Here is a 27,100-nt window from a genome sequence, read left to right as displayed (position 1 = left end):
TGTGGACTGGAGATATAGGATCACTTGGGACCCCTATAGATTATCTGGGGTGATGATTTCAAGTGTTAAACCGTGGGGCTTTTGTTTTGTAGTCTTACTATGTGTATCATTGTTGATTTGTTCAAGTAAGTCAGTCTAGTCTGATGCTTATCCCTAATATAATGCACTTTTCTTTTTAAATGACAGATTAATTTCAGATGTAAACCAACATTTCGAGAAGGGGGCTCAAGATCGCCAAGAGAAGTGAGTGTTTCAGAACTCGACTTCATATGCCACCTTTTGTTTCCCATTGATTCACTGGATTAACAGATATTCGCCTGGATTCAGAACCAAAGTCTAGCTCTGTCCATTCCACATCGGTTTCTTATTAACACATCCGTAAATACCACCAGTAAAATCTCCCAGTGTCCTCAGCACGTGTACATTGCCCTTTAGTATTTTCACGAAATGCACTGGGGATGAAGGTTTTAATGATCAGGTAGGAGGCAGTGGTAGAACTGAAGAGGTAAGAAATACATGGCATTTTATTGTGCTGTGGTCCATTTTCATTTCATTTTTTTTCAATTTTGAGTGGGTAGAAGCTATTCAGGGGGGCAGCATAGTTACTGAGTATTCCCATGAACACTGAAGCCAAACTGGTTTCCATACCAGTCTTGATGCTGTATGATTTGAGGTATCTCACCTAATCTTTCTGAATTGCAATGTTTTCATCTGATAAGTGAGTAAGTGGGTAGGTAGATAGGTAGAGAGATCCATGGAAGGACTACATTCAGTGCTCAGTCCTTGACTTCACGGCCCAGTAGTGAAGACAAAGAGGTAAATGGGAAATCATAAGGAAGAGCAATTGCCCTGTTAGTTGTAAGCAGAGGGGAGGATAGGAGAAGAGCTGCGTTTAGACCTAATTTGTCTGTTTAGTTCTTCTTCGAAGAGACTGAGTACATGTTGAAAAGTTAGAGAAGGAAGACAGTTAGTAGAGGTTCTCAGCCCTCCTGTGTTATCCTGGATAGTTTATCTCCTGGCCCCAAACTGCACTCTCCAATTGGCAAAACAAAAGGCTGCAGTGAGCCCATCCTCCCTGGAACAGAGTTGAACTTCCCAGGTGTTACCATTGTATATGGTGCTTTCAATAAGAGAAAGTGGAGGAAATGCCATTTTTGTAAAATATACTTGCTCCATTTCACTTAGCTTCCTGGTGAGATTATTTTCAGTTCTAAATATAGGTTTGTCCTCTTGGAAACCTTCCCAGCTGGTGTACTCCTCAAACTAGCTCTGTGCACTGATGAATGGGTGAGAGAGGTTAAGACACCAGAGAAAGGACTTCCTGGAAGAGGTAGCAAGTAAACTGAGACCCAGAGGAGTTATCTTAAGTGAAGGTGTGGTTAGAGGGAGGGTAAGTAGGAGGTGAGTGACAGCCTCCTAGACAGAAAGAGCACATGCTCACAAGCACAAAAGTGAGAAAGCATAACAAGTAAGATGTGAAATTCAAGAGATAAGCAGGAGGTAGGCCATGAAGGTCCTTGTAAGCCACATTACAAGTTGAGTGTTTTATCATCATGGTAATTTGCGGGAGGGCGGGACATTAAACTATTTTAAGCAGAATATATTATTTTGGCTGCAGTGTGGAAGGAATACCATATAGTTCAAGAGCAGCCATATTGAAGTCATGGAGAGAATTTAAGGAGCTGTTCTGGTGGTGATCTGAACTATGAGTAATCCTGAGGGTGAAGAAAATTAGTGGATAGGAACTTGAAGGAAATAAAGTTGACAGGATGTAATAATTGGTTGGATTAAGGACACAAAGAGGAGTCCAGAGTAAACCAGCCTTCTGTCCTAGAAAACCGATGAAATGTTGGAAAATGAGTTGACCTGAGAATGGGTTGGGGAGTTGATGAGTTTAGTTGTAGGATTTTCAAGTGTGTGGTGTCCTTGAGGCCCCAGCTGGAGATGTCCAGTAGACAGCTGAGTGGGTATGTGTGTTTGGAGCTTAAGAAGGAGATTGGGTTAGAGGTAAGACATTGGTGAATCGTCAGCATGCAGTAAGTAAAATTGTGAGAATAGATGAATGTGTAGAAAAGGAAAAGAAGCCGTGTGAGTACAGACTGTGAATACGGAGAGAGTCGCTGACATCTTATTGACAAATAATGAAAACGACAGTGTGAAAAAAGACATCTCATTGTTAGTAATACAGGAAGATTAGGAGAAAACATGAAACGGAGTACGTTGGGAGTGGAGGTTGTGGAGAGAGGAAGAATAATTGTCCCTGTCCCTTGTCCTCTCCCACTGTGTCTGGCCATTATATCAGCAATAGGAAGGGTATGGGTCATACATAAGGTGAGGAGAGTGCAAGAAAAACGATAGGCTTGTGGGTACCCTTAATGCCACCCAAGTGCACTATAGCATTGGCCAGAAGATAACTCAGTAAGTACTCTAATGAAGGAGAAGATTCCTTTAGGACAGTAGATGGAATAGTTTTGTGTTTTTAACAAGAACTTAGTGAATTTCCAATCAGGGGATCCATATGTCCAGTCTTAGCTTCCCCATCCTTTAATTTCTCTCTTTCTCTAAATAGATAGTGGTAATTGTTGTGCACCATTTTCTACTGCAAGGGGTTATATATTGTTTTAGTTTTTAATAGTGGTATCATTTCTCTTCTGTGAAGCCAGACACTCCTCCATAAGTGCTTTGAACACCTTTTTGTCTTTGTAGCAAGGGCTTGATATATTTTTCATTCCTAAATTTTTACCTCTTTCACCCCTCCTCTAGATTATTTCCATCACCGCGAACATGCTCTGACATCTCCCATCTTAAAATAAATGAATGAAAATATTCCTTAACCACCAACTGTGTCTTAGCTGCTGTTCGATTCTCATTTTTGCATTCACTGCTAGACTTCCAGAAAGTGTTGTCTATATAATTGTTTTGATTATATCACCTCCTAGTCATTTTAACCTGTTCTGATCTGGTTTCCACTCTATCTATTCACTGAAATTGCTTTTTTCAACATCTCTTACGTACCAAATCCATTAGATATGTTTCCATTCTCTTCTTATTTAATCTTTCAGATATATTCAAATTATTCACGTTCAAATATATTTCAAATATTTTCAAATCCCCTTCTTAAAATTCTCTCCTGCCTTGACCTCTTTCCTAATTTCTTCTCATTTCATTGGATAGTCCTCCCCACTCTCTTTCATTATTCAATCCTCCTGATGTCTGTGTATTTCTCGGGGCTTGGTATTTGGTCATGTATTCTCTCAGCCCACTCTTGTTGAGAGAACTCATCCAATTTCAAGGCTTTGAAAATGATGTCTGAGCTGACAACTCCTAATGTAGCAGTTCCAGTCCACACTTCTTGGAGTTCTGTTTGGCATGTCCATTGAATGTATCACAGTCACATCAACTATAACACATTAAAACCAAACTATTTATTAACATCACCATAAAAACTTTTTTTTTTTCAATTTTTTTTACACCTCAGAAAATGAGATGGCTATTGATCCAGCTCCTCGGTCAAAAAGACTGGGGGATCATTGATTCCTTCTCTCATATATTCCACACATCTAGTTCTTTTGCCAGCCCTATCAATTTTATTTATAAAACAGATTTCAAACCATCTACTTATCTTTGTTTCTGTTTTTAGCACCCTAGACTAGGACACCATGATCTCTCTTGACTACTACATTAGCTTCTTCATGATTCCTTGATTTTCCCCTTCAGTCCATCTGAATTTGAGAGAGTGATTTTTAAAATGGAAATCAGATCCTGTAATTTTTCCACTGGTTTTCACAGCAGTTAGAATAAAGCCCAATTCTTTATGAAAAGGCCTGTGTAGTCTTGCTCAAGCACACCTCTTCAAACCCATCCAGCTGCCATGTGGACTTTCTTTTAGTTCTTGAGGCATGGACCAAGGTATTCCCCACAGATATTTATTGTACAACAGTACAATATTGTACAACAGTATTTCACTGTTGTACTAGAAGTCTCTTTATGGCTAACCATTTCTTAGAGTCAGGCCTCAGCTCCAATATCATCCCCTCTGAGGTTTTCCTTAATGATCTCCTCTAAATAGATTGCACATAGTTCTTTATCAAAGTACCTTGTTCTGCCCCCTCAGAGTACTTTGCATGTCATAATTGTTTATGGATATTACTCATTTGCTTGTTTGTCACCGTCCCCCTCCCCCCCCCCCCGAAGTGTAAGCCTGGGGAGGTCACTCAGGGAATTCGTCCCAAACTCATTGTACCAGGACACAAAGGGTGTGATTTGTTGACTGTCTGTTGACTAAAAGCATTTATAAATGAGTTAATTTCTCCCCAAATGCCTAAGAACTCTTGTTGTAAGAGGACAGTTTGAAGATAAAACTTATGGTAGGCATGACTCATTTGAAATTCTTAATTAAGAGACCTTAGGTAGTTTACTGAATGTAAATGAAAGAACAGTCACTTTAGAAATAGTTTGGCTTGGGTTCAAATGATATTTCTGCTTCTTTCCACTCTGGGTATCTCTAGTTCAGGGATCTAGGGCAGGGATTGTTGACCACAGTACCTTATGCTTTGTGGAATGTCTGACCTATGGAAGTTTTTAAATGAATGTTGGTCGAACATCTCTAAGATGAATCTTTCTGGACCTCAGTTTTCTAAGATATAAGCTATCTGGATTAGGTTATAATTTCTAAGATTCTTTCAAGCAGTCTATGAATAATGTTAGGAATTAAACTTGTCGTTTGAAAAATAAGTGAGCAATTGTGTTATGTATGTCTGCTAATGATACTGAATTATAAACCCTAAAGTGATGTATCACAGATTTTGAATACCCATAAGTAATAGTCCTTTCCTTCCCCAGTACTTGAAGATAGTATATGAATAATTCAGAGATTATCGACGAATAATACAAAGATGTCATGGTGTTAGAAGCCTTACTTTGCTATATTAACAGCAGTATGTCAACACTCGTATTTGTAGTAGAAGGATCCTGAGTCTAATTTCAGTTCCATAATTTAGGAGATGTGAAAAATAGCCAAAAGGAAATAGTGTGAAAAATGAAGGTGGTTGGTAATGAAGGTTAGAAAAGAGAAGTGTTTCTGTAGAAATTGTTTTTTCTTCGCCCTCTGATTGATATCGTGATTGATAACCCTCCCAAGTGGCAACTACATGATTGAATCATCAAAAATTAGGTTGATAATTCCATTCCACTCAACACATGTTTTTGGATATTTGTTCAAACTATATTAAAGCAGCAGCACAAGAAGTTTCTTTTAGGCCTGTGAAGACCTCTTAATAAAAGGATGCTTGACCTCTCAAATCAGAGCTATGGATGGGAGACAGTTATTCAGTTTCTTCTAAAGTAGTGCTTTTGTTTAAGTTACTTTATCTGTGTCTTAATTTGCAGCCTATTTTCTAGAAAAATGATATTAAAAATATTTCACAACTTTCTGAGTCATATGTTAATATTTAAATAAACAATTTAAAAATGTTCCTTTCTATTCCCTAAGTAGGTTAAACTACATGGTATTATAAATCTGTGTACCAAATGACACATGTTGCAACCATAAATGATTCATTAAGTCAGTCTTATAATTTCTAAATAATTGTTGATTCCTGGAAATTGTTGGTTTAATCTTTTGATTAGAGCTGTCACTAGCTAAATAACCCCATGAGTCAGCCATGATTTCATAGGCAATTGCATCAAATTCTTCCAACATTTCCCTCCTTAAATTGATAGTCATTAGGTGATGTATAATCTCCGTAAGTGGAAAATTTCTCTACCATCAATGATATTGTTCATTTTCCCACAGCTTTTGCTAAACTAACAGCAATTTACAGTAAATTTTTCTCTCTTATAGTACTGATGTTTTTGTATATTCAGTGTTTCGACTACTGTCATTGAAATCATTTACTGAAGGAGCTTGATCCCGAGCTTTCGGAGCAGAGGAAAGGCACAGCAACATGGTGGTTAAGAGCATAGGCTCCTTTGCCAGCCTGCCTGGGTTGGAATCCTTGTTCTCACCCTTACATCTGAAGTATCTGCTCAATTCCTTAGCTTTGTAATTTGTGAAAGGAGGGTGATCATGATAATTCAGGTAAAAACCTCCGATAATGTGCTCTATGGTGTTGTGAATTGAGATAGGGTGTAGTTGGCAACTGGCCCAGTCCTCCCCAGCCCTATTCTTAGGCAGTGGGCTGGAGGGCCAGCAGGGTCCAGCAACTTCAGCCCCAGTGGGTACTTTGGGCACTGATAACTGGGCAGATTTCTGACTTGCTGCCGCTCTCCTGGAAGCCACAGCCAGCCATGGGACCCAGCATCGTTTGTATGATATTGAAGTTCATACAGACAACCACCACCAGTTGAGCACAGCCCAGGATTCTGGGTTTGCTCAGGCAACGTGATTTGTTTTCAAAAGAGCGCTCATTGGAGGAGGATCCTGGAGACCTTTTATGTCAAAAACGAACATTCTAGTTGATTAATAGTAAGAGGGGGTAGAAATGGCTTCCAGTGTTGAGGGGGTAGGGTGAGGTGCTGTGGCATTCGGGGAGGAGCCAGGAGGATGGTGGGGGAACTAAACTAATTTATCAACAAATATAGGAATATTTCAGTATTTTCACAACAAATGGGATTTTTCTGGTACATACTGACTGGCATCTCTACTGATAGAAATTTTCATGAAAATTAAAATAATTATTGCATTTAAAGTATCTTAAAAGTGCCAGGCACACAGTTAGTACTCAAGAATATTATTACTAGCTTCTTTCTGAGAACAATATGAGAATTGTGTCCTTGTGTTAATTAAATTGCCTCGGTGGGGAAAGCAAGACAAAAATTAGACTAATTAGTGGGACCGTTATGCTTCTTTATATCTTATTACATTTAAAACACCATTATTCCTCCAGGCTCTTTGTTTAAGCTTTAGCTTGAATTGATTTGACATTATGAAGAGAAACAGAGGTGGCGTTTTAGAACTGATAATGCTAATGTTTGTCAGAGGTAGTTTTGTCACTCTGGATTTCATGTGTTGATATAACGTTTGTTTTTCCTAACACGGATCTATTTCCTGTATACCTGTATACTTAAAACAGTGCCTGCCAGATAGTAGACATCTAGTTAAGTATTTGCTGAATGACTGGATATATATTAGAGGGCCTTTCAAAGGGAAAATACGGGTTGTGGCCTGATGATGGACATGTTAATATAGGCTCAAGGGTGTTTTCTCAGAAAAGGACAGGAGGAAAAAAGAAGTATTTTAGGTGTATTGGTATAAGAGGGATGAGTTGTATGTAAGTTTATCCATACCATTGGGCCTGAAGACAACTTTCTCTCCTATGATATATCCTAACAGCAGTGGTAATGGGTCTCCTTGACTCCCTGCCCGAGGAGTGACTGTCTATTTGGGAGGAAAAGGGCTTTCATTGTTTCCTAGGGCCCAAGATAAGAATAGACCTTGAAAGCTGATCTTGTTTAGAGAACCCAAGGACAGTTGAAACACAATGTCATTGCAAAAACGTCACAATGGGCCCACATCTCTTGCCGTCTTCGTCATCTTTCTCCTTCATCTTTTCTTTGCCTTCACTTTTGCGAGTGAAAGATTCTCATCCTCTGTGTCCTGAATGAGGAGATCTGTTTGTTTGTTTTTTTTTTTTTCTGAGAATTTAATTTCTTAAAGTTCTTCCTAGCGTGGATGTTTAATACAGTGCCTCCCTGGCATATATAAAGCATTCAGTACATATTTGTTTTTAAAAATAGATGGGGTTTCATCTTCCCTTCACCTTTCACTTCTCTGATGGCATTTCAGTCACCTCCCACATCTGCACAGCATTTTACTAGGAAGAAAGCAGAGGAAGAGCTTCACAATGTGGCCACGAGGAAGACGTGGAGGGAGGACACGATTCATGATTTCTACAAATATGGAAGATCCCTGGGCATGGGGGTAGCTTTGGGTTTTCCAAGTGGATTCATATTTATTATCAAACAAGTCATACATACACGTGTTTGGTATTGTGCTAATACGGGCTTAGGTTATAGTTTAAGGAACTCTATATGCTTAAACATTTAAAAAACTAATAATGGGCTTTGCAAATTTAAACGTACTCTTTTACTTTTGTTTTCCCACAGAACTTTGTGCGTCATCACTGGGTGCACAGGCGTCGGCAGGAGGGAAAATGTAAGCAGTGTGGTAAGGTAAGGGGCCCGGCACCCCATGGCCACCGTAGGAGGCTCCCCAGGCCTTTACAAACGCCCCAGGTAGATACATCCTGTCACCCGAATCCAGTGCTCAGTACCTGTCTTCATTTCTGAAAGGCTTTATATCTCCAGGTCCCTTTCCTTAGGAGGGGTTTTAGTTGTTGTGGAACTCACTGCAAGAGTCAGGGGTCTTAATACCGGTAGTAGCACTTTTTAAGACAGATGGATACACTTTTACAGTGAATTTCCTTGTTGATGGCTAAAAAAAAAAAAAAAAAATTTCCTATTTTGTGACCCCCTTCTGAGGACTGCTGGCCCATCACACTCCTTGCTCAGCAGCAGAAAATCAGTGGGTTGTTGAGTAGCACTATTTTTGTTGACACATTATTGTGTTGAACAGAACTCAACACAGGAAGGACGACACAGAGGCAAGAAATGTATTCTGGTTCCTGGAAAGAGATGGCTTCCTCATCTGTGGCTATTTATGTCTACTCTGTCTCTTGGTGTGACCTGTGAAAGGCCTCTTGGGGTGCAGGGCCGCTGGGAAAAGGAAGGTGGGAGTGGGTCCTAAGACCACATGCTGTGAAACTCTCTCGATGCCACATGTTAGTGACCCCAGCAGATTTGGGTTATGGCTCTTTTCATTGTACAGAGATCTACTTTAGGAATAAAAGGACCCTCTGGGAAGGTTAAACTGGTGGTGAATCACACTACAAAGATTTTTTTTAGATGTTTCTCTATTTGTTTTGAGACGGAGTGAGAATGTGAGTGGTGGGGAGGGGAAGAGGGAGAGAGAGAGAATCCCAAGAAAGCTCCACACTGTCAGCAGAGAGCCCATCACGGGGCTGGAACTCAAGAATCATGAGATCATAACCTGAGCCAAAATCAAAAGTCGGACACTTAACAGACTGAGCCACCTAGGCGCCCCACAGATTAATCAATAGTAAGCTGAACTCAGTAAAGGGAAGTTCTGCTTTGGTAAAGTAAGATAATTGGGGGGAATATTTTACTCATCAATTAATTCCTAATTTGTTGATTTATTCATGTGACTTTTTTGGATCACATGCTGGGATGAACTGACCCGTATAGCACTTTTCACCATAGAGGGATACAAGGAAATATTGGCTATCTGAGGTAGGGATATTGACGATGAGTGAGGCCTGGAAAAAGATTAATTTTGCTGTTTTGCCTGGTGCTGAAAGAGAATATCATCCTGTAGCCTCAGTTACCAAGTTTTTCTTTGGAAGGCTACATACCTTTGCTTCCAGGGTATGGCCTTCCATTGTAATTGGATTATCTACTCAGTTCACGGTGACTTGTAGCTGGTTCCTTTCTAGCCTGTAAAGAGGCGAGATGAAATAGGTTGAAAAGGGAAGGAGGTGAAAGGAAGAGGAGGAGGAGGAAGTAAAACAATTCTTATTCTTAGCCATTTTAAGTGGTTGGGAAGAAGCAGGTTGGTCCTCTGTTCTTTCATGACCTTCCTTCATTGGCTCCATCTACCCTACCCTTTATGATGGTGTCTTGGGGCTTGTGGACTTTCTCTTGCTTAGTGGATTGTAGACTATCAACAACTTTCCCATGAGAGAGAGAGAGAGAGAGAGAGAGGGATGTGCAAGAAACTGGTAGACAGGCACAGCCAACTTTGAGGTTAGAGATGTGAAAGGTAGGAAGGATCTGGACGATCAAGCTTTTTGCCTTGGAAGCATATCTTCACTGGACATTCTAGTAGCTGGTACTATCCCAATAACTTTCAGGCCATAGTAGAGTTGGAAGAATTACATTAAAAGAAAATCAATAAACGTTATATTTTGTGACAGGTATTCCCTGGTGTCACATTATGCTCCATTTTCTGGTCTTATGTTCTGTTGGCATGATCAACCAAATGGGGAAGACTGGACTCCCCGTACCCTGAATTGCTGTGGCCATGTCTCCTTCTCCGCTTCCGTTCTCAGGCGGCAGTCTTGGAGTGCTCGAAGCTCTCTGCACATGATAGCTATTAGCTGAGAAGTCAGTGATCCCAACTCTTCACATAATGTTCCCATAATAATGAACTACTATATCCAGTCCCTGTGTATAATCCAGCTACTCACAAATTCTCAGAGACTCAAGCACTGATGGGATGGGACGGGATGGTCTTCGACCTGTGTGTCTCTTGCTGGACAGTAAATAATCCTTTGGATACTGGCTTGTAGTCAGGTTTAGAGGAAAGTTAGTGGCTGTATTTCCATTTACAGATTAGGTGACTAGAAATCAATTTCAAACTCTGGTGCTATGCCTAATTTTCATCAGTAGGGATGTACAGTCTTACATATCCAGGGATTCTAAACCAACACACACATCCCCAATACACACATGTCCCTTATACATTATTCATAATTTATCCATTGGGACGGGGTGAAAGATAATCACTTCAATTAGCAAAACTTTTTGTTTCATCTGGTAGTTTGTAAAAGTTTGGGGTTGTTAGGGAGTGTTTATAGTTAAAGAGTGTTTGTGGTTTTAGTTTCTAGTTTAAAAAATCAGAATAAAGTAAATATTTGGGCTGCCTTTCTCTTGAGCCTTGAATATGTGTTTGGCTGAGCGTGTGTGGCACTTAATGGATATCAGATGAGAGAGCTCATGGTTCAGTTGCTCCGTGCTTTAACATTTGCTGACTGGCCGCCATGTTTATGAACATTATATCATTTCACATTGTTTTCATTCATAGTCTCGTATTACATAAGAGTTAGGGTTCAGTCAGGAAAGAGATGGCACACTGAACCTTAAATCATGTAATTTGATGAGTATTTAACAGAGAGAATATTTCAAAAGTGTGAGCAGAGTATAGAGAAACCACAAGGAATAGTGAAGAGCTCAGCAGGGAGCCATGGTCAAGTCACGTCTGAAGAGGTGAGGAGATGGAGAGAACCCCTTCACTCGAGCTGTAACCTTTAGTCACAAGACTTAGCCAGCTCAGGTGACCTACCAGCTGGGGGGAATAAATACCCCAACTCCAGTCACCTTCAATATATCTCCAATGGCCAAATCCAATAGAAACCAGTAGTAACTGTTGAAGCAATCCATAAAAATGAACTCTTTACAATGAGACATGGGATAAAGAAAGATATTGGGTCTGGAGAGGCAGTGGGATTGATCTAGCACATACTGTTCAATGTAAAACTATATTCATTCAATGATGAAAAGAAAGATGCATACTTACTCTGCAAACCTATCTCTTACTGTGATCTTTACCGCATCTATACATTTTATTCAACCAAAGTTCACTTAGTACTTGAAAAAATTGACAGGCAAAGAAAAAAATATCCTCATGATTTTGGCTAATTGGACCTTTCATTTTTGAAGGAACCAAGCATCCAAACTGAGCAGTGTGGTAATTGTGAAAATCTGCTTGTAAATCATAATTTGAGACCTTATCTTTTGTTTCTTCATTTAGAAACATATAAAAGTTATAAAAATAAATGAGCTAACTTTTTGAAACTCGGAATTCTCAACTTTCAAACATCAAATATTGAAAGCAATTGTTAATACAACGATATCTACTTAAATTTTGGTCTGTGTTTTTGATACCTTCCAGTTTGCTAACCAACATGCCACATCATTACAGATTATTTGTCTGTAAATCATATATACTATTATCTATAATTTAAGTAAATTAAAGAGCATAACATTAATTAAATGGGAAAATGTCAAAACGACTTTCTTTTTTAATGTTTTTATTTATTTTTGAGACACAGAAAGACAGAGCATGAGCAAGGGAGGGGCAGAGAGAGAGGGAGACACAGAATCCGAAGCAGGCTCCAGGCTCTGAGCTGTCAGCACAGAGCCCGACGCGGGGCTCGAACTCACGGACTGTGAGATCATGACCTGAGCTGACGTCAGACGCCCAACTGACTGAGCCACCCAGGTGCCCCAAAAACTACTCTTTAATGAATATTGTTAAAAATGAATTTAAAATGAACTTGTGGTACGATATTTGAGACATATACAACTAAAGGAAGTATATTTAATAGAATTTTTTTTTTATTGCAAAAAGGAGAAAATGTTTAAAACCATCCCATGGGGGTATGGTTGAGATATTATATGAATAGTGAAAGGGATTAGAGAAAAATAATGGAGATAAAATCAAAATAATGGAGAAAACTGACTTGGGATTATGGGAGATGTTCCCTTACCACCTTAAAGCACCATTCTCCACTAATCTGAAAATGTGTGTGCCCTGGGGTCAGCTATCAAGAGACCCTGCAAGGTTAGGAACAAGGAATGGAAGTTCAAGAGTAAGGATATATGCACTGGTTAGGCAGTTTGTGTTTGCTATAACAGTGGAATCTTCTGCCCTTAGCTTCAGGAGGATCAATGAGGAGGTGTAGAGTGGGTAATACAACCAGGGCAAAGAAATCAAGCCTCTCCATGGAGCCCTTGACAATGGAGCTGCTGGAAGCCTGGCTTTTCTTTTTGTCCTTGGCTGAGTATCAAGAAAAGAGACAAGGGCAGTCAGCATTCTGCTCTCTTCTTCTATGTGTTTGACTGTTTTTAGTTTCTCATATAAGTGGTATCATATAGTATTTGTCTTTCTGTGTCTGGCTTATTTCACTGAGCATTAATGTCCTCCAGATTCATCTAGGAAGGGAAATGGGGAAGTATTAGTCAAAAGGAACAAAGTTTTAGTTATGCAGGACAAAATGAATCCTTGAGATCTGTACCACAGAGTCCCCGTCGGGAACAGCACAGTATTGTAGACTTAAAATTTTGCTAAAGGGTTAGATATTATGTTAAGTTCTTATCACAAAATAATACCTACTAATGAGGGCAGGAGGAAACTTTTGAAGGTGATGGACATGTTTATGGCATAGATTGTGGTGATGGTTTCATAAGTGTATACTTATCTCCAAACTCATCAAGTTGTACACATTAAATATGTACAGCTTTTTGTATGTCAATCATACCTCAATAAAGTGGTTTAAAAAAAAAAAAGAAAGGGGACATGGGGGTGAGGGCTCAGAAGTAGTGCACTGCAGGCCCCAGTGGTTAAGTCTCTCAGCGTCTCATCTGTAGGGCCACTTTGCTACTGCCACTGTTCCCTAGTCTTTGGCATGGTCAGTGTCCTGGTAGTCGTAGCTAATGCAGTGCTTGGTCAGTCTGGTCCCTGTTGCTCTATCTTCAGAAATGCCTTCACTATGAAGGCCCTAGGATTGTGCAGAGGGACGAGTTGAACTGCAGAAAGGATGCCCCAGTGGGTAATCTGGGTGCCAGATATATTCTTCTTGCCTGTATTGTTAAATGACAACTGTACCTCCACTTAACGATAGGGATCAATTACTCCTGCCAAAATTGTGACTCCTTCCTGTGCCTGCTACTCTCTTGACACAAAGATCTCAGCGTCAGTAGCTGCAGTGGTAGTTTAAGGTTTAAGGGCCTCCTATTATGTCCTGTGGTGGGGATGTTCCCCTGATGGGATTCAGACCCTCAGAGCCCAGAGTTCTAGGGATGGGAAACACAAATTCCCCAAGCAGGCCAATGGGATGATGGTAGGCATGGCTGCTCCTAGTCTTACTCCTTGGGTTCTGCATCCATATATTTTACCCTGGAAACAAAAACACCACGAAATGATCCTGGATTTAGTGAGTACAATGAGACTGGAGGATGGTGCTCATAGGGTGTCCTCTGAAAGCTAGTGTCTGTTAACACCTTCAAAAGCCGTTCCATCTCTCTTTTAGGCCTGCAGCTTCTGGATGCTGTGGGATGTGATGGCACCAGTGTATTTCATGGCTGTATGCTCACTCATGCACCTCCACTGTTGGAAAATAGTTTCTCCAGTCTGACACAGTGTTATGCAGGATCCAGTGTTGGTGGGTCACACACTCTGTAAGCCTTTATATGGTGGTGTCAGCCGAAGCCCAGTCAACAGCTGCTTGATGGCAAATTGATCCCACTGAATCCTTTCCACTGTGGAAGGAAGGGGCAGCAACTTATCTTGACTAGAATCAACATATGTTCTGGGTATGGGCTTACCTTTCCCTTCTTCTGGGCTGACTGAAGCCCATCCCCTTTGAGGGATGGTGCCACATTGGATGCTCAGCCTTGGAATCTTTTGCTGGAAGGTTAGACATTCAGCAGGGGCAGTAGCCAGCTCAGTTTTAGAATCCTTTAATGTTGGATCCAAACAACATTCATCACTGGTATCATGGTGCTACATGGACAGAAGTCCATGGATGGCTCATGACAGTGTGCAGTCTGAGTTACTGTGTCTGAGTTTTTAGTTCTTACAAACTGAGTGCTCTCTGGTGGGCATTAATATGTAATATAGGGATCCTCACTCCTTATACTTACTTTCATATGTGCATCCATATGCCTCTTCCCCACACCTCCCTGTTTGCCTCTGAGTCTTTGATCAACTAGCCAAGCCATTCACCATTGCCTGTAAGTCATTATGTATTCGTATATCAGGCTACCTATCTTTTCACACAAAGTGGGTCACCAGATGCTCTACCTGAAGTAATGTTGATTGGGAGGATTTCTTCCTACTTACATTTCTCTGGGCCATTCCGGAGTGGGCTGAGTAGGCTTTAGGGAAGCAGTAGTACATGTTTGCCCTGGACTCATATGCCAAGTTGACCCATCTGCAAACCAATTCCAGCTTTTTCCTTTCTCTTTCAGATGATCATTAGAGACTTCCTTATTTCCATAGGTGTGAGTCAGATGAGAGGCTTGGCAGTGGGGTGGGAGGGGGGGTGGGGGGGTGGGGGGTGCCCGGATGGCTCGGTTGAGCGTCGTACTCTTGGTTTTGGCTTAGGTCATGATCTCATGGTTCATGAGTTCGAGACCTGCTTTGGGCACTGCGCTGGCAGCCCGGAGCCTGCTTGGGATTCTCTCTCTCTCTGTCTCCCTGCCCCTCCCCTTCTCACTCACTCTCTCTCTCTCAAAATAAATAAATAAACTTAAAAAAAAAAGAGGCCTGGTACGATGTATAAGAGATGATGTAGAGAGTCTGAGTTACCCACCCATATGTTGTACTTGTGCTCTTTCAAACCGCTCATGCTGGATCCAGATGGTCCCAGTTAAATGTGATGATGGATGGCAGCTGGGTCCACCCAACCTTATGGCTTAGTGATCTGACAGGGCCCGAGTCACGACCTCCTGGTGATTTGTAGTCAGGCATTCTTCCAGCACAGCATAGGAGTAGAAGAGCAGTTTTTTGAGAGACATACGGTTCTCTTCTGCACAACCTTGTTTCATAATCCAATCTGTATTGCGATTCTCCTGTTGGTGTTTGCCATAAACTCCAGAGGGCATCTCCTCTCCTGCCTAATATCTCTAGTAGCATGGGGTCTTCTTGGTTGTATGGCCCAACTGACAGGGCCTACTTTCTTTGCAGACTGCACCTGGTCCAGAGTTGTTTTCTGCTCTAGGCTCCATTCTAAGCTAGAAGCATTTAATGTCATCCAGTAAATGGATCAGGACAGTATTCCTCAGTGTAGAGTATGCTGCCTCCAGAACCCAAAGAGGCCTACTGACTGCTGTGGTTCACTGCTAGTAGTCAAGCTTGTGAAATGCAATCGTCTTTCCTTTAAATTGGATAGGATATTCTAGCATGCTCTTAACCACTAACCCTAGATGCTTCACTGATGTGTGGGATCTCTGATTTCTCATAGTGGTTATCTCCCCACCTTCTGTCTTATTTTAAAAAATTTAATGTTTATTTTTGAGACACACACACACACACACACACACACACACACAGTGTGAGCAGGGGAAGGGCAGAAAGGCAGAGAGGGAGACACAGAATCGAAAGCAGGTTCCAGGCTCCAAGATGTCAGCACAGAGAACCCGACATGGGGCTCAACCTCATGAACCATGAGATCATGACCTGAGCTGAAGTTGGATGCTTAACCGACTAAGTCACCCAGGAGCCCCACCCACTGTCTTATTAAGTACCCTCTGGTGTACTTGCCATTTCTTGCTCATCCATTTTGACATAATGTGATCGATATAGTGAATCAAGTGGTGTTCTTCAGAATGTTCAAATGGTTCAGGTCCCTTTGTACTACATTTGGATAGGATTCAGAGGGTTAAAAGCCCTGTTAACTCTACCAAGTGAATGTAAACAATTTTTGATTCCCGTTCCAGAAGGGATGGAAAAGAATTCATTTGTCACATTAGTGACTGCATGTCATACACTCAAGGCCAGAAGATGCCCAATTTGGTACAGTAGCTGCATTTAGATACACCGGGTTGAATTTCCGGTAGTCCAGCATTATTGTCCAATGTAATGTCTGGTTTTGTAGGAGCTCCACACGTGAACTAAATGGAGATATTTTGGGGAACACCACCACTGCTTCTTTTAGTCTTTCAGGGTGGCATGTAAAGAGATAATAACTTTAAAAAATGTAAATACGATACCATTATTATAACTTAAAAATTAATCATTTAATATCACCTAATACCTATTACTTTTGAGAATGTGGCATTGGTTTTGATTTAGCTATGACTGAGAGGATGGTGTGGGGTTTCATGTGGGTTTCCTCTCTGTGCTAGCTCTTACACAACAGACTAGGAAGCCAATAAACGGAGTTCCTCCAAATATACAAGATATGTTCACTCCAATTACACAATTAGGGACCAGGGAAATTAACTCTGGTGGATTTGTGGACCAGTAGACTCTCTGTGAGCCAGTCTTGGTCCAGGACTTCATTTTTTTTTTAATTGGCCTTGTACATCCATACTCTAACAGGGCACCAAGATGTTGCTTCATACCTAGGTCGTTGGGTACACATACCAACTTGGACTCTAGTCCAGTAGTCTTTAGAATATTTGGACAGTTCTGCCCAGTGTACATCTTCCCAAATAAATGTGTATAGATCCTTTTAGTTAGAAGCTGGGGAAATGTTGCCATAGACCATTGCTAGGATGTTGCAGGATTTTTCTCCTGCGGACTTGCTCTCTCTAATCAGTGAGTTTTCCCTTTGAAAACTGGTGTGAGTCCAGAAATGAGGCAAAAGATTATGACTCATTATGGGAGCGTTTGTCCTCCCATCTCTTGATCCTCCATTCTTGATTTCTTTGGATTGTATTGGTTGAGTCATACCCATTTTATCTGATAATCCATCTTGTCTCTAGAGAGGTCATGCTATATTAACCATTTGATAGCTCTCTGTAGGTCAAGCCCCTTGGCTGCAACTTCAGTGTTGCAGTAATTGTACCCACATTGCTTCAGTGGTTAAGTGCTGCCACACGGTCTCTATCATCTTGAGATTCCGTAATTCCACTTGCTGTCAGAGTACTCATTCTGTTAGCCATTTCCTACCCTTAGACGTAACCTCCAGAGAAGAGCTGCTCACCAATGATGGTGTCCTTCTTGCCAGTTTTTCATTGCTTTTTTGAGAGGAGTATCCTTTGCATCCTCTCGCAGAACAGAGTCAACTAATGGATTTTCTAGCTGTACCTAATATAGCAACTCTATTGTGCCTACTTCTGTGAGATTTTCATCACTTCCTCTATCACGGTGATTCTGGCATTTCCATTTCACTTAACACGAATCTTTCTTTATTCAAGTTTTCAGAATGCTGTCAAGTGTTAGTAGCATGATCTTCTGAGGTTCCTGATAATGTGTTAAATGCTCTATTGTAGAGGAACACTCCCACATTGAGAGACTCCTTTATCCAGCTTGAAGTCCTGCCCCTTTTATTCTGAACCTTCAGAATGCAGTCCCATATACATGTTCCCATTCCAGCTGGTACATACTGGTGAGGTCCTGCAGCTAGACCTTTTGAGATGAAATCTGTTCTTCCTTTGTGCCTATACACCTCCCTGGCTGGGCATGCTGGGGTGAAAAATAATTAGGCCATTTGTAGTACTACCAGGAAGAGTAATGTAACACTCTATGGTGTTTGAAAACTTAACCACAACAACAACAAAAACAATATCAGTCCCTGTTAAGTGGGGTAGAAATGCCAGAATTGCTGTAATAGAAGAAAAAACAATAAAAATGTTACAGAAATAGTTGATATATGAGGCATAGCTGGAAAATCCATCAATTGACTGTTAAACCCTTAAAATGAAGTCAAGACTCTTTCTAGGCAGCAGAATCCTTTCTTTCTCTAAGCATACAGCATATGGTAATAGTACTTTGACATACATTCATGAAACCGGGGTGGGGGAGGGCGCAATTTGAGTAATTTTGGCAACTTTTATAAGTGTCTTTCTCAACTGTCTGAGAGCCATTATAGCAAAATAGCCCAAGTTTACACAAAAACAAAGTGTAGTTAGTTCTGCCGGCAGAAGACCATTTTCCTCTTTTAGTTAAGGGTAAAAGTATAACCACTTATTTCCTGGAATGTCATACTGTCAGCAGGATTGTAGATTATATGGCTTCTCTGAAAAGCTGCAGTGATTTGTATTGGTAACTGTAGTAACATCAGTCCCATCTTTAGGAAAAGTTGTTTTCAAATAAAACAACCTGTGTGGTGAATATTATCAGTGTTATAATTTTATTGGTAAGTGTATCAATTATGGGACAATCAGATGAAATTAATTTTCATGGATGATCATTACCATGATTAGCTGCTTGTATCATTAGGAAAGTACTTTCATGTAAGGAACTTGCCTCGTATTCTAGGACTAACATAAAAACAATGGTTAACATTTTATATGCAGTTTTGGACATACTGAGTATAACACTAAGTACTTGTATAAAGTATTTTTGTCCTAGAATCAGGATAGTCATAAAAATATGAACTATAAATATCACAGTTAAAAATAGTTACCATGTAAATCAATTCCCATTCTTGTAGAATTATTCTAATTATTCCTTAATTACAATATTCTGAGGTCTGCTTCCATAAAGTCATCTGTCTCTGAAATGACTAAGTTCTGGAAATCAAGTCTTAAGCTCTTCGGACAGTCTGACAAGTTCATAGTAACTGTTAACTTTACTAAGAAGACTGCCCCAAATTTTGCTTCCCGCCTGCTCAGGATATTTAATTTATGATCTGTAGTTCATTTGTTTTAATGTTTATTTATTTAATTTGAGAGAGAGAGAGAAAGAGAGCGCACATGTGCACGAGCAGCAGAGGGACAGAGAGGGATGGTAGAGAGAACCCAAGCAAGCTTGGCACTCAGCGCAGAGCCCAACACAGGGTTTGATCTCATGACTGAGAGATCATGACCTGAGGTGAAATCAAGAGTCAAACGCTTAGTCGACTGAACCACCCAGGCACCCCTGATTTGTAGTTTATAGCAGGGGCCTTCAGTTAAATTGATGGAAAAAGCTGAAACTATGAGAGTAATGAGACTGACTCTGATTCATGTGTTGTAATTCTAGCAATAGTAGAATGGAAGGACACAGAATGTTTTATTGAAAAATAATACAGTGTCAATCTGTGTGTAAGTCAGCGATTACCCTGGAGTGAGAGCATATTATGGACAATAAGGTCATTGATAAATGTTCAGAACCTTTAAATAATGCTGTTATAATAAGCCCGATAGACAAGAATTTAAGATTCTTCAAAGATAATTGTAATAAAGTCACTGTAGATTCTTAATCTGCAGCACTGTCAGAAGTTATAAAGACATCGCTTGCTTTAATTCCATTTATAAAGACTTCACTTATTATAATTCAATTTAGATGACCACATGGGTTTACATTATGAAAATATTGAATATTCATAAAAATTTTAGCTTAAGACTAGTAAAATCGGCATGGGAGATTTAGGAAGTTCAGGTAGATTAGATTTTCTATGAGTAAATAAACTATCGTTGCATAAGCTAGAATATTAGCGTTGCCCTTTTTTCTATATTTTTTGTTTTCTTATTAGAGTACAGTTGACACAGGGTTGTATTAGTTTCACGTATAACATAGTGATTGGACAAGTCTATCTGCTGTGCTCATCAAGTGTGGCTACCATCTGTCACCATACAACACTATTACAAACCATTGCCTATATTCCCTATGCTGTACCTTTTATTCCTGTGACTGACTTATTTCCTAACTAGAAGCCTGTACCTTCACTCCCCTTGGCCTATTTTGCACATCCACCCACACCTCTGTCCTTTTGCAACCACCACTTCTCTGTTTACAGGTCTGTTTCTGTTTTTCATTTGTTTTGTTTTTTAGATTCCTCACGTAAGTGAAATTCTCTGTTTGACGTAGCTTGCTTAGCATAATACCCTGTAGTCTATCCATGTTATCTCAATGGCAACTTCTCATTCTTTTTTATGGCTGAGTAATATTCCATAGTGCACGTGCACACGTGTTCTCTATCCATTCATCCATTGATGGACACCTAGGTTACTTCCATGTCTTGGCTATTATAAAGCTGCACTAACCATAAGGGTGCACATATCAATGCTACCAAATTCTCACTGAGAAGAGCAAGGAAAAAGGCACATTGTAGAAGTAGCCTAACATCTGCTGATTCACATTGTCAGGCAAGGGTGCACACTTCAGTGAAAGACTGGAATGAATAGTTCCTTGAGGGGGAAAATGTCAACAACATCTGTGCACTAGGAAAGGGATTGGTTTATGGTGGTTTTGTTAACTGAAAATTAAAGGTTGTTGTATGTAAGTGATGAATCACAGGAATCTACCCCCGAAACCAAGAGCACACTGTATACACTATATGTTAGCTAACTTGACAATAAATTATATTAAAAAAAAAAATTAAAGGTTGCACTCTGGAGAGGGCAGTATTACTCTGTGAGTCTGTAGATAGTTGGTTAAAACAAGTGTCATTTTTTATTAGTCAGAAAGAAGTTTTTAGATCGGTTAGATTAGGTTGCTGTGGGTCCGTGCTGGGGTCAGTCTAAGGTCAAAGAAGTACCATTTTTTTTAGTGGCTAAAAAGATGTTTTCAGTTAGGTTGGTGTGGGTCTACTCTGGAGTCACTCAAAGGTCTTAGTTATTTATCAGCTTCAGCTGGTGGTGCTCAACTGTCACAGTTGTTTGTGAGCCTAAGCTGGTTAAAAGCAGTTGCACTGAACCCACACCACCAGTTTGAGATCTTCAGCGAGGTACTGCCCTGATCAGAAATGTTCCCTTTTTTATTGTATTAAATCGCCATGGTATTCATATCTTGTTGGATAAATTTACAACTTACAGCTTTACAACAGTTTTATTTTATTTTATTTTTCTAGAAATAATGAACTTGCATCTAACTTCCGAACGTTTTAGATGTTAAATCTAGAAAGTGTAAAAGTATATCTATTTTTCAAAAATTCTAGAAAGTACTTGAGCAAAAATGCTTCAAGTTCTGTTTTGAGATAAATATTGACTTACTCTTATCATTCCCTTGGGTTTGCCTTTTGCAATACTTTGTGAATCTTGGACATGGGAACGATACAGGGAGGTTTGGTTTGTTTTTGTTTAAAAGTTTGGAGGCAAGGGAAGTATCAACAATTCTGTTGGATAAAATGAAGTCAAACAGGGACTCAGATGGTGGTCGGGAGTTTCCCTTACCCAAACCTCAGTTAAATACATAAACAGTAAAATAATTTCAGTTCATTTCAAATAAAGCCCTTTTTTTCCCCTGGTTTAAGCCAAGGCTGTGGAACTGACTGCCATTGGGTATATCCCTTAGATTGCAGAAGAAAAATAGATAGCAAAGTTTTAGCTGCTCAGAATAAATGTTGTTTAAATTGTATTCCAAAGGTTTAATTCCATTAAAAAAATCAACCAAAAAGAGGTTCATGGCATTTATAATTCTGAAGCCCGTTAGATCTAAAGCATCTGGCCCTCCCATCCCCATTTTCCTTTGTGATAGTGATGAACAAAATAGTCCTTAAAAATCCTAGTCAGTTGAAATTCAGTAGGGGCATCTGTCAGTACCATAATATTAGATTTGGGCCAGCATTTTAAAATGGGTAATTAGGAATCTGGCTCTTTTTGCTGTGCTGAGATCCCGGCCAAAACCTCCCCATCACAGGTGGTCTGTGGGAACTTGGTGCATGAAGGCTCTGATGTGGTTCTATTTATGTCTCTATGTTAGACAATAACCCTGAAGCCGAAGCTGCTGTGACTGTGTCAGACTAGCATTCAAAACAAAGAACAGACCTCGTTTCCAAGGGACCCACTATAATTCTATATGAGCAGAGTGCCCAGAGCCCTAGTTGTTTGTTTCTGGTATCGTCCTGGCTGTTGGGACTACAGTGGATTGTGTCTGTTTCTCTCTGAAGCCAGAAGGCCAATATGCAGTAGAGGGCTGGGCTAATACGCATACTCTGTACCATCAAATAGAGTATTACTAGTCCTTTTAGTCACTGGGGGACTTCATCAGCAAGGTGGTGGGAGAGGTTCCTGTTGATGGATCTTCGCAATAAAAATATTCTTTCATTTATACTTACTGTGTTATAAAGATCTTTCAGGTAAGTCGCCTTATTTGATAAATAAAACTATTTTGTGGTATAGGAGAAGTTTGTATTTTTATTCTCATTTTCAGGTGAAGGGAGAAACTGGAAGTGTTAAGTGATTTGCCTGAGATCACCAGGCCAATAATTAGAAGAGCCAAGAACTATTCTTAGCTTTGCCGACTCTCCATAGGCTTCTATTTGATATACCATCATCTGTTGTGTGAATTGATAGAATAGTGGCTGGGTAATAGTGTTTAAGACTCTGTCCACTTATACATTTGGCACAGAACAGTCCGACTTCTGGTTGGGGCTACTGCTCTTCTGTCTCCAATTCTACCATACTGGTTTTCAGCCGTGCAATATGTCAATGTCACAGATTTAAGAAGTGAAAATTAGAATCCCAGTATGCTTCCCATGCCTATAGGAGTTGAGGAAAATTATGTAAGGGGCATATTTTCAGGTGGTTTGGGTTAGGTTTTTAAGGTCTGGGTAGCACAAAATTCATAATTGGATCATGATGTGGTAGCAGTGACTTTCTTCTTCCATTAGAAAATATACCCTGCCTATGATTTTCAAAGCACTATGCTGGATTGTAGAGATCTGTCAAGAAATATTATAAGCGCTTCTCTCAAAGAGCTCATAATTCCATTGGAGAGATAATTCATGTGCATATAAAATAAGCAGCAACTTAGGGCACTTCATCAATGCCAGGTGAGGGCCAGGTGGAAAGGCTTATAATCCAGGAGGAGCCATCACAGTGAATTCAGGTGATCTTAGAAGACTTGGAATTTTGTAGTGCAAGTAAAGTTCAGATGCTGTATGTGAAATATTGGTAGGCATTCTAGATGGTGGCTTGAAGAGAACAGAGAAAAAAATGGGCAAAAACATGGAAATGAACAAAGCATGTTGAAAATATAACGAAATCCATCCTACTAAACACAGGAACTTATAATAGGCATGGGAGATTGGTGTCGAAAAATTGGGAAGATTATGGGTGGCTCTAGATGCCAGTGTGAATAGTTGATCCTATAATTTTGAGGAAAGAAGTCGCTATTTGAGTATTTTGAGATAGCCACTGCTATGTAAGAAGCAGTATTTTCCCTGGAGGCCATGCCCAGGATAGGGTGAAGAATATAGGGGAAAACAGACCATCCCAGGAGAAACAAATTAGAAAATGGAGCAGACATCCAGATGTGGAGTGACCAATCTGTGGAGCCTGATGGCTGCTGGACACGGGGTGCAGGCTAGAAGGGCCTAGCTTCATGGCCAAGACTGGCCTCAGGAGCTCCTGCACAGGCACTGCACCAGCATCAGTAGCCTTGCTCTTGGCTGCTAGCTTTACTTCCTCCCGCAGTCACAGGTTGTTTCACTGGCTCTAAAGAGAAGTTTTATTCATCTCTCTTTGGCCCAGTCCATCAAGAGTGCCTTGAGAGATGAGGAGGAACTTGGCAGACACCTCCCATGTGAATTCATTCCTTCAGATTTGGTGCCATCATATACCACATTGACTCCTATTGAATGGAATTCTATCCCACTGAGTTGAAAAGACCTGCATACCTAACCCTTTGGCCCCCGGACTTGCTGTCCTCTCTGTAAGCTGTTTCTGTCTGGCCCTTCTAAGTCTCCGTGTTGGGGGCTGTGTGGGTTGTTGGTGGCCACACAGCACTGAACACCACACCTGTCCTCATAATTCAGTCCACGTGTGTTTTACAAACAGTGTGTCATTTCCTGGGGGAAAATGATAGTATCATTGGCAGAAAGAGGCATTATTTGGGGAGAGGTGAGTGTGTTATGGTCTGTAAGACCACCTGTGTCGAAGATTCATTAGGATTACTCCTAGGACTCAGTATGTATTACAGCTCTGATTTATCACAATGAAAGGATCCAAAGCAAAATCAGCAAAAGAAAAGGCACATGGGGCAAAACCTGGAGGAAACTGGGTGCAGGCTTCTGAAAGTCCTCTCCTAACAGAGTCACACAGGGTGTGCTTAATTCCTCCCATGTGAGTTGTGACCACACTTGTGAAATGTTGTCCTCCAGTCTCATTAGAGGCACAGTGCACAGAGTTTTTACCGGGGGCTGGTTACATAAGCACCTTCTGCGTGGCACATATCCACATCCCAGAGTCTCAAAAGGAAAGCAGGTGTTTAGAATAAACCACATCATTTGTACCAACATTTTAGGTGCAGCGAGCCACTCTTAACTGTTGGGGGAATGGGGAACCCCTCTGGAAGTCCAAGTTTCTAGATGCCAGCCAAGGGCCAGGCTTGCAAGCAGCTGTGTAAGGAGAGTGGTCACCCCTCCTGCTGTGTTCACTTCTCTGCACTTGGAATGATTGTTATCACTTAAATTGATGAGAAAGGGATATTGAAGGAGAGATTTTTCAAAATCCAGGAGAGTCTGATGTTAAGTCATGTTTCTGGAATTGAGATTTGAGTTTGGGGCAAAAGAAAGGGATTAAAGGAGGAATCACAGAGTACAGAGGACTGAAAGCGGTCCTGGTCTTATGTCGTGTGCAGGGGACCAGAGAAGCAGGTGGAGAACGTGACTGTGTTTTAGGAGCCCAAGAAGAGGGAGAGGCTCAAAATGGAGAAAACGCTCCATGGTATTTAAAATGCTACAGATTGGTAGGAATTCTGGGGACTGCACAAAATGCCATTGAGAATTCTTTTAATAATGTGTAAATTGATTTTTTTTTCTTAAGATTATCTGTACATATTAAAGCAAAACTTTTCAGCCAATGTCTTAATAGCTTCCCTGCCTATCACATCTTTGTGTTTTCTTTTGATCACTTTACAAAATCCCTTTACAATTTTTTTTTTGTCATTGCTTTGCATTACTTTATTCGAGTATAGATGTCAAGGAAGATAGAAATGGAAGAGCTTTGGGAAGGCTAAACGAAATTCTTTGAGCATTACTGAGTACTTACTTCTCTCTGATAATTCTTTAAGGATAGCAACAGCCAAAAAGCGCCTCTTCCATTCTTGATTGAAAAGTAATTGTTTGTTCATTTAAAAGGATTGTGTTTGCCATTCCATTAATCTCTTTCCTGCTTGCTGGTGAAGAATAAACATTGAAAGCTGCTTGTTTGGAGCCCCAAGGGGGATGGTGAAAGTGTTTGAAAATCCTCCTACACCCTCGGACTCTTCCACACCCCTGCTTCTAGGTCCTAACTCTGATACTTAATTTCTCTCTCTGTGCATTCTCAGATGTTAAGGTTGCACAGCAGCTCTGAGATGGATGCCCATCATTGAAAAGAACTATGTGGCCCAGTAGTGGCTTTTCTTTTGCTTGTAATAAAACCCTATCCAAACCACATTTATTTGGGGGAAAAGAAACAACTCTCTTTGTGGCTGGCTTGAGTACTTAGTGGCACAGCAAATATTGGTGCCTCCTCTCACACTCCAGATGATTCAGGGGTGGAAACTCTTACATGGCAGAGGGTGGGACGTAAGTGCTGAATGTGGCATTGGCAGTCCCAGTCACCTTGAGTGGTGGGGACACATCTGGCCTTCCTCACTTCATTGGACTTCAGGAGGGCAAATGCGTGCCGTGATTGAAGTGGTTTTAAATTCTCTATCTCTTGTCCTAACCTCCCAGGGCTTCCAGCAAAAGTTCTCCTTCCACAGTAAAGAGATTGTGGCTATCAGCTGTTCCTGGTGCAAACAGGCGGTAAGTTTGGGAATGAAATGAAACAAAGTGGGCTCTTGTTTTATCAAAATGAACCTATGTCATTACTTGAGTTGCTGTCTGTAAACGGAAGGTCATCCTAATTTATGTATTATTTCTCTCACATAGGATCCTTGAAGGATTAGATTAAACCATAGGACTAATGCCTCTATGAAATGGGAGAAACTAGAGATTCAAGTAACCCTTTAATTTATACACACTGAAGCCTAGGATCAGAGCCTGGGAAATCCTTCCCTGTTCCTACCCTGGGTCTAGACTCGAGGACTTCTCACCCCCTAGCATGTATTTCTTCCATTGCACTAGATTGTTGACAACTCCTCTATGGTTGGAAGTCGCACCATTGGATAATCCTTCTAACACCGGAATCAAGCCATCTTGGTTCTTCTGTTTTTGATGTGGGTGCCTTTTTTATGGGGCTGTACTGGGGTAAGGAGTGGTCTTGTACCCTTCTTTAGGCTTGGATATTGTTATAGCTCTTTGTATAGCTGTTCCTTACATTTGAACATATATATGTTCGTTAGGATCCAGTGATGTTTTCCCTATTTTCCTCTTTTGTCTATCCTTTTGACATTTTTTTTAAATACCCCTTTTCAACCAGAGGGTTCATTTTCTTATTTGCCTACATACCTGTTCTTTTTTTAACCAGACAATGCTAACTTGTGGATTGGCCAGCTGTGGCCCATAGGCTAAATCTGACTGTTGCCTGTTCTTATAAATAACATTTTACTGGAACACAGCCATGCCCATCCATTGATGTATTGTCCATGGCTACTTTCATGCTACAATAGCAAAGTTGATAGTTGCCACAGAGACAGTATGGCCCCATAAAGCTCAACTATTTACTATCCGGGCCTTTTATAGAAAAAGTTTCCAGACCCCTGCTCTAATCTCTCAGT

The 27,100-nt window shown here is 40.6% G+C and overlaps 1 protein-coding gene across 2 annotated transcripts in view; it reads left to right on the top strand.

Annotated features, from left to right (window-relative positions):
* The window catches only part of DGKI (diacylglycerol kinase iota), a 453,118-nt gene that overhangs the window by 189,247 nt on the left and 236,771 nt on the right, over positions 1-27,100 (top strand). For both annotated transcript variants that reach the window (XM_049641924.1, XM_049641923.1), the window contains exons 5-7: positions 187-243; positions 8,107-8,172; positions 26,115-26,186. In XM_049641924.1, coding sequence (XP_049497881.1) covers positions 187-243; positions 8,107-8,172; positions 26,115-26,186 — 195 coding nt within the window. The remainder of the gene's footprint in view (positions 1-186; positions 244-8,106; positions 8,173-26,114; positions 26,187-27,100) is intronic.

Source organism: Panthera uncia, chromosome A2 (assembly GCF_023721935.1).
Source record: "Panthera uncia isolate 11264 chromosome A2, Puncia_PCG_1.0, whole genome shotgun sequence".
NCBI classification, from domain to species: Eukaryota; Metazoa; Chordata; class Mammalia; order Carnivora; family Felidae; genus Panthera; species Panthera uncia.
This window is presented reverse-complemented; position numbering and strand designations above follow the sequence as displayed.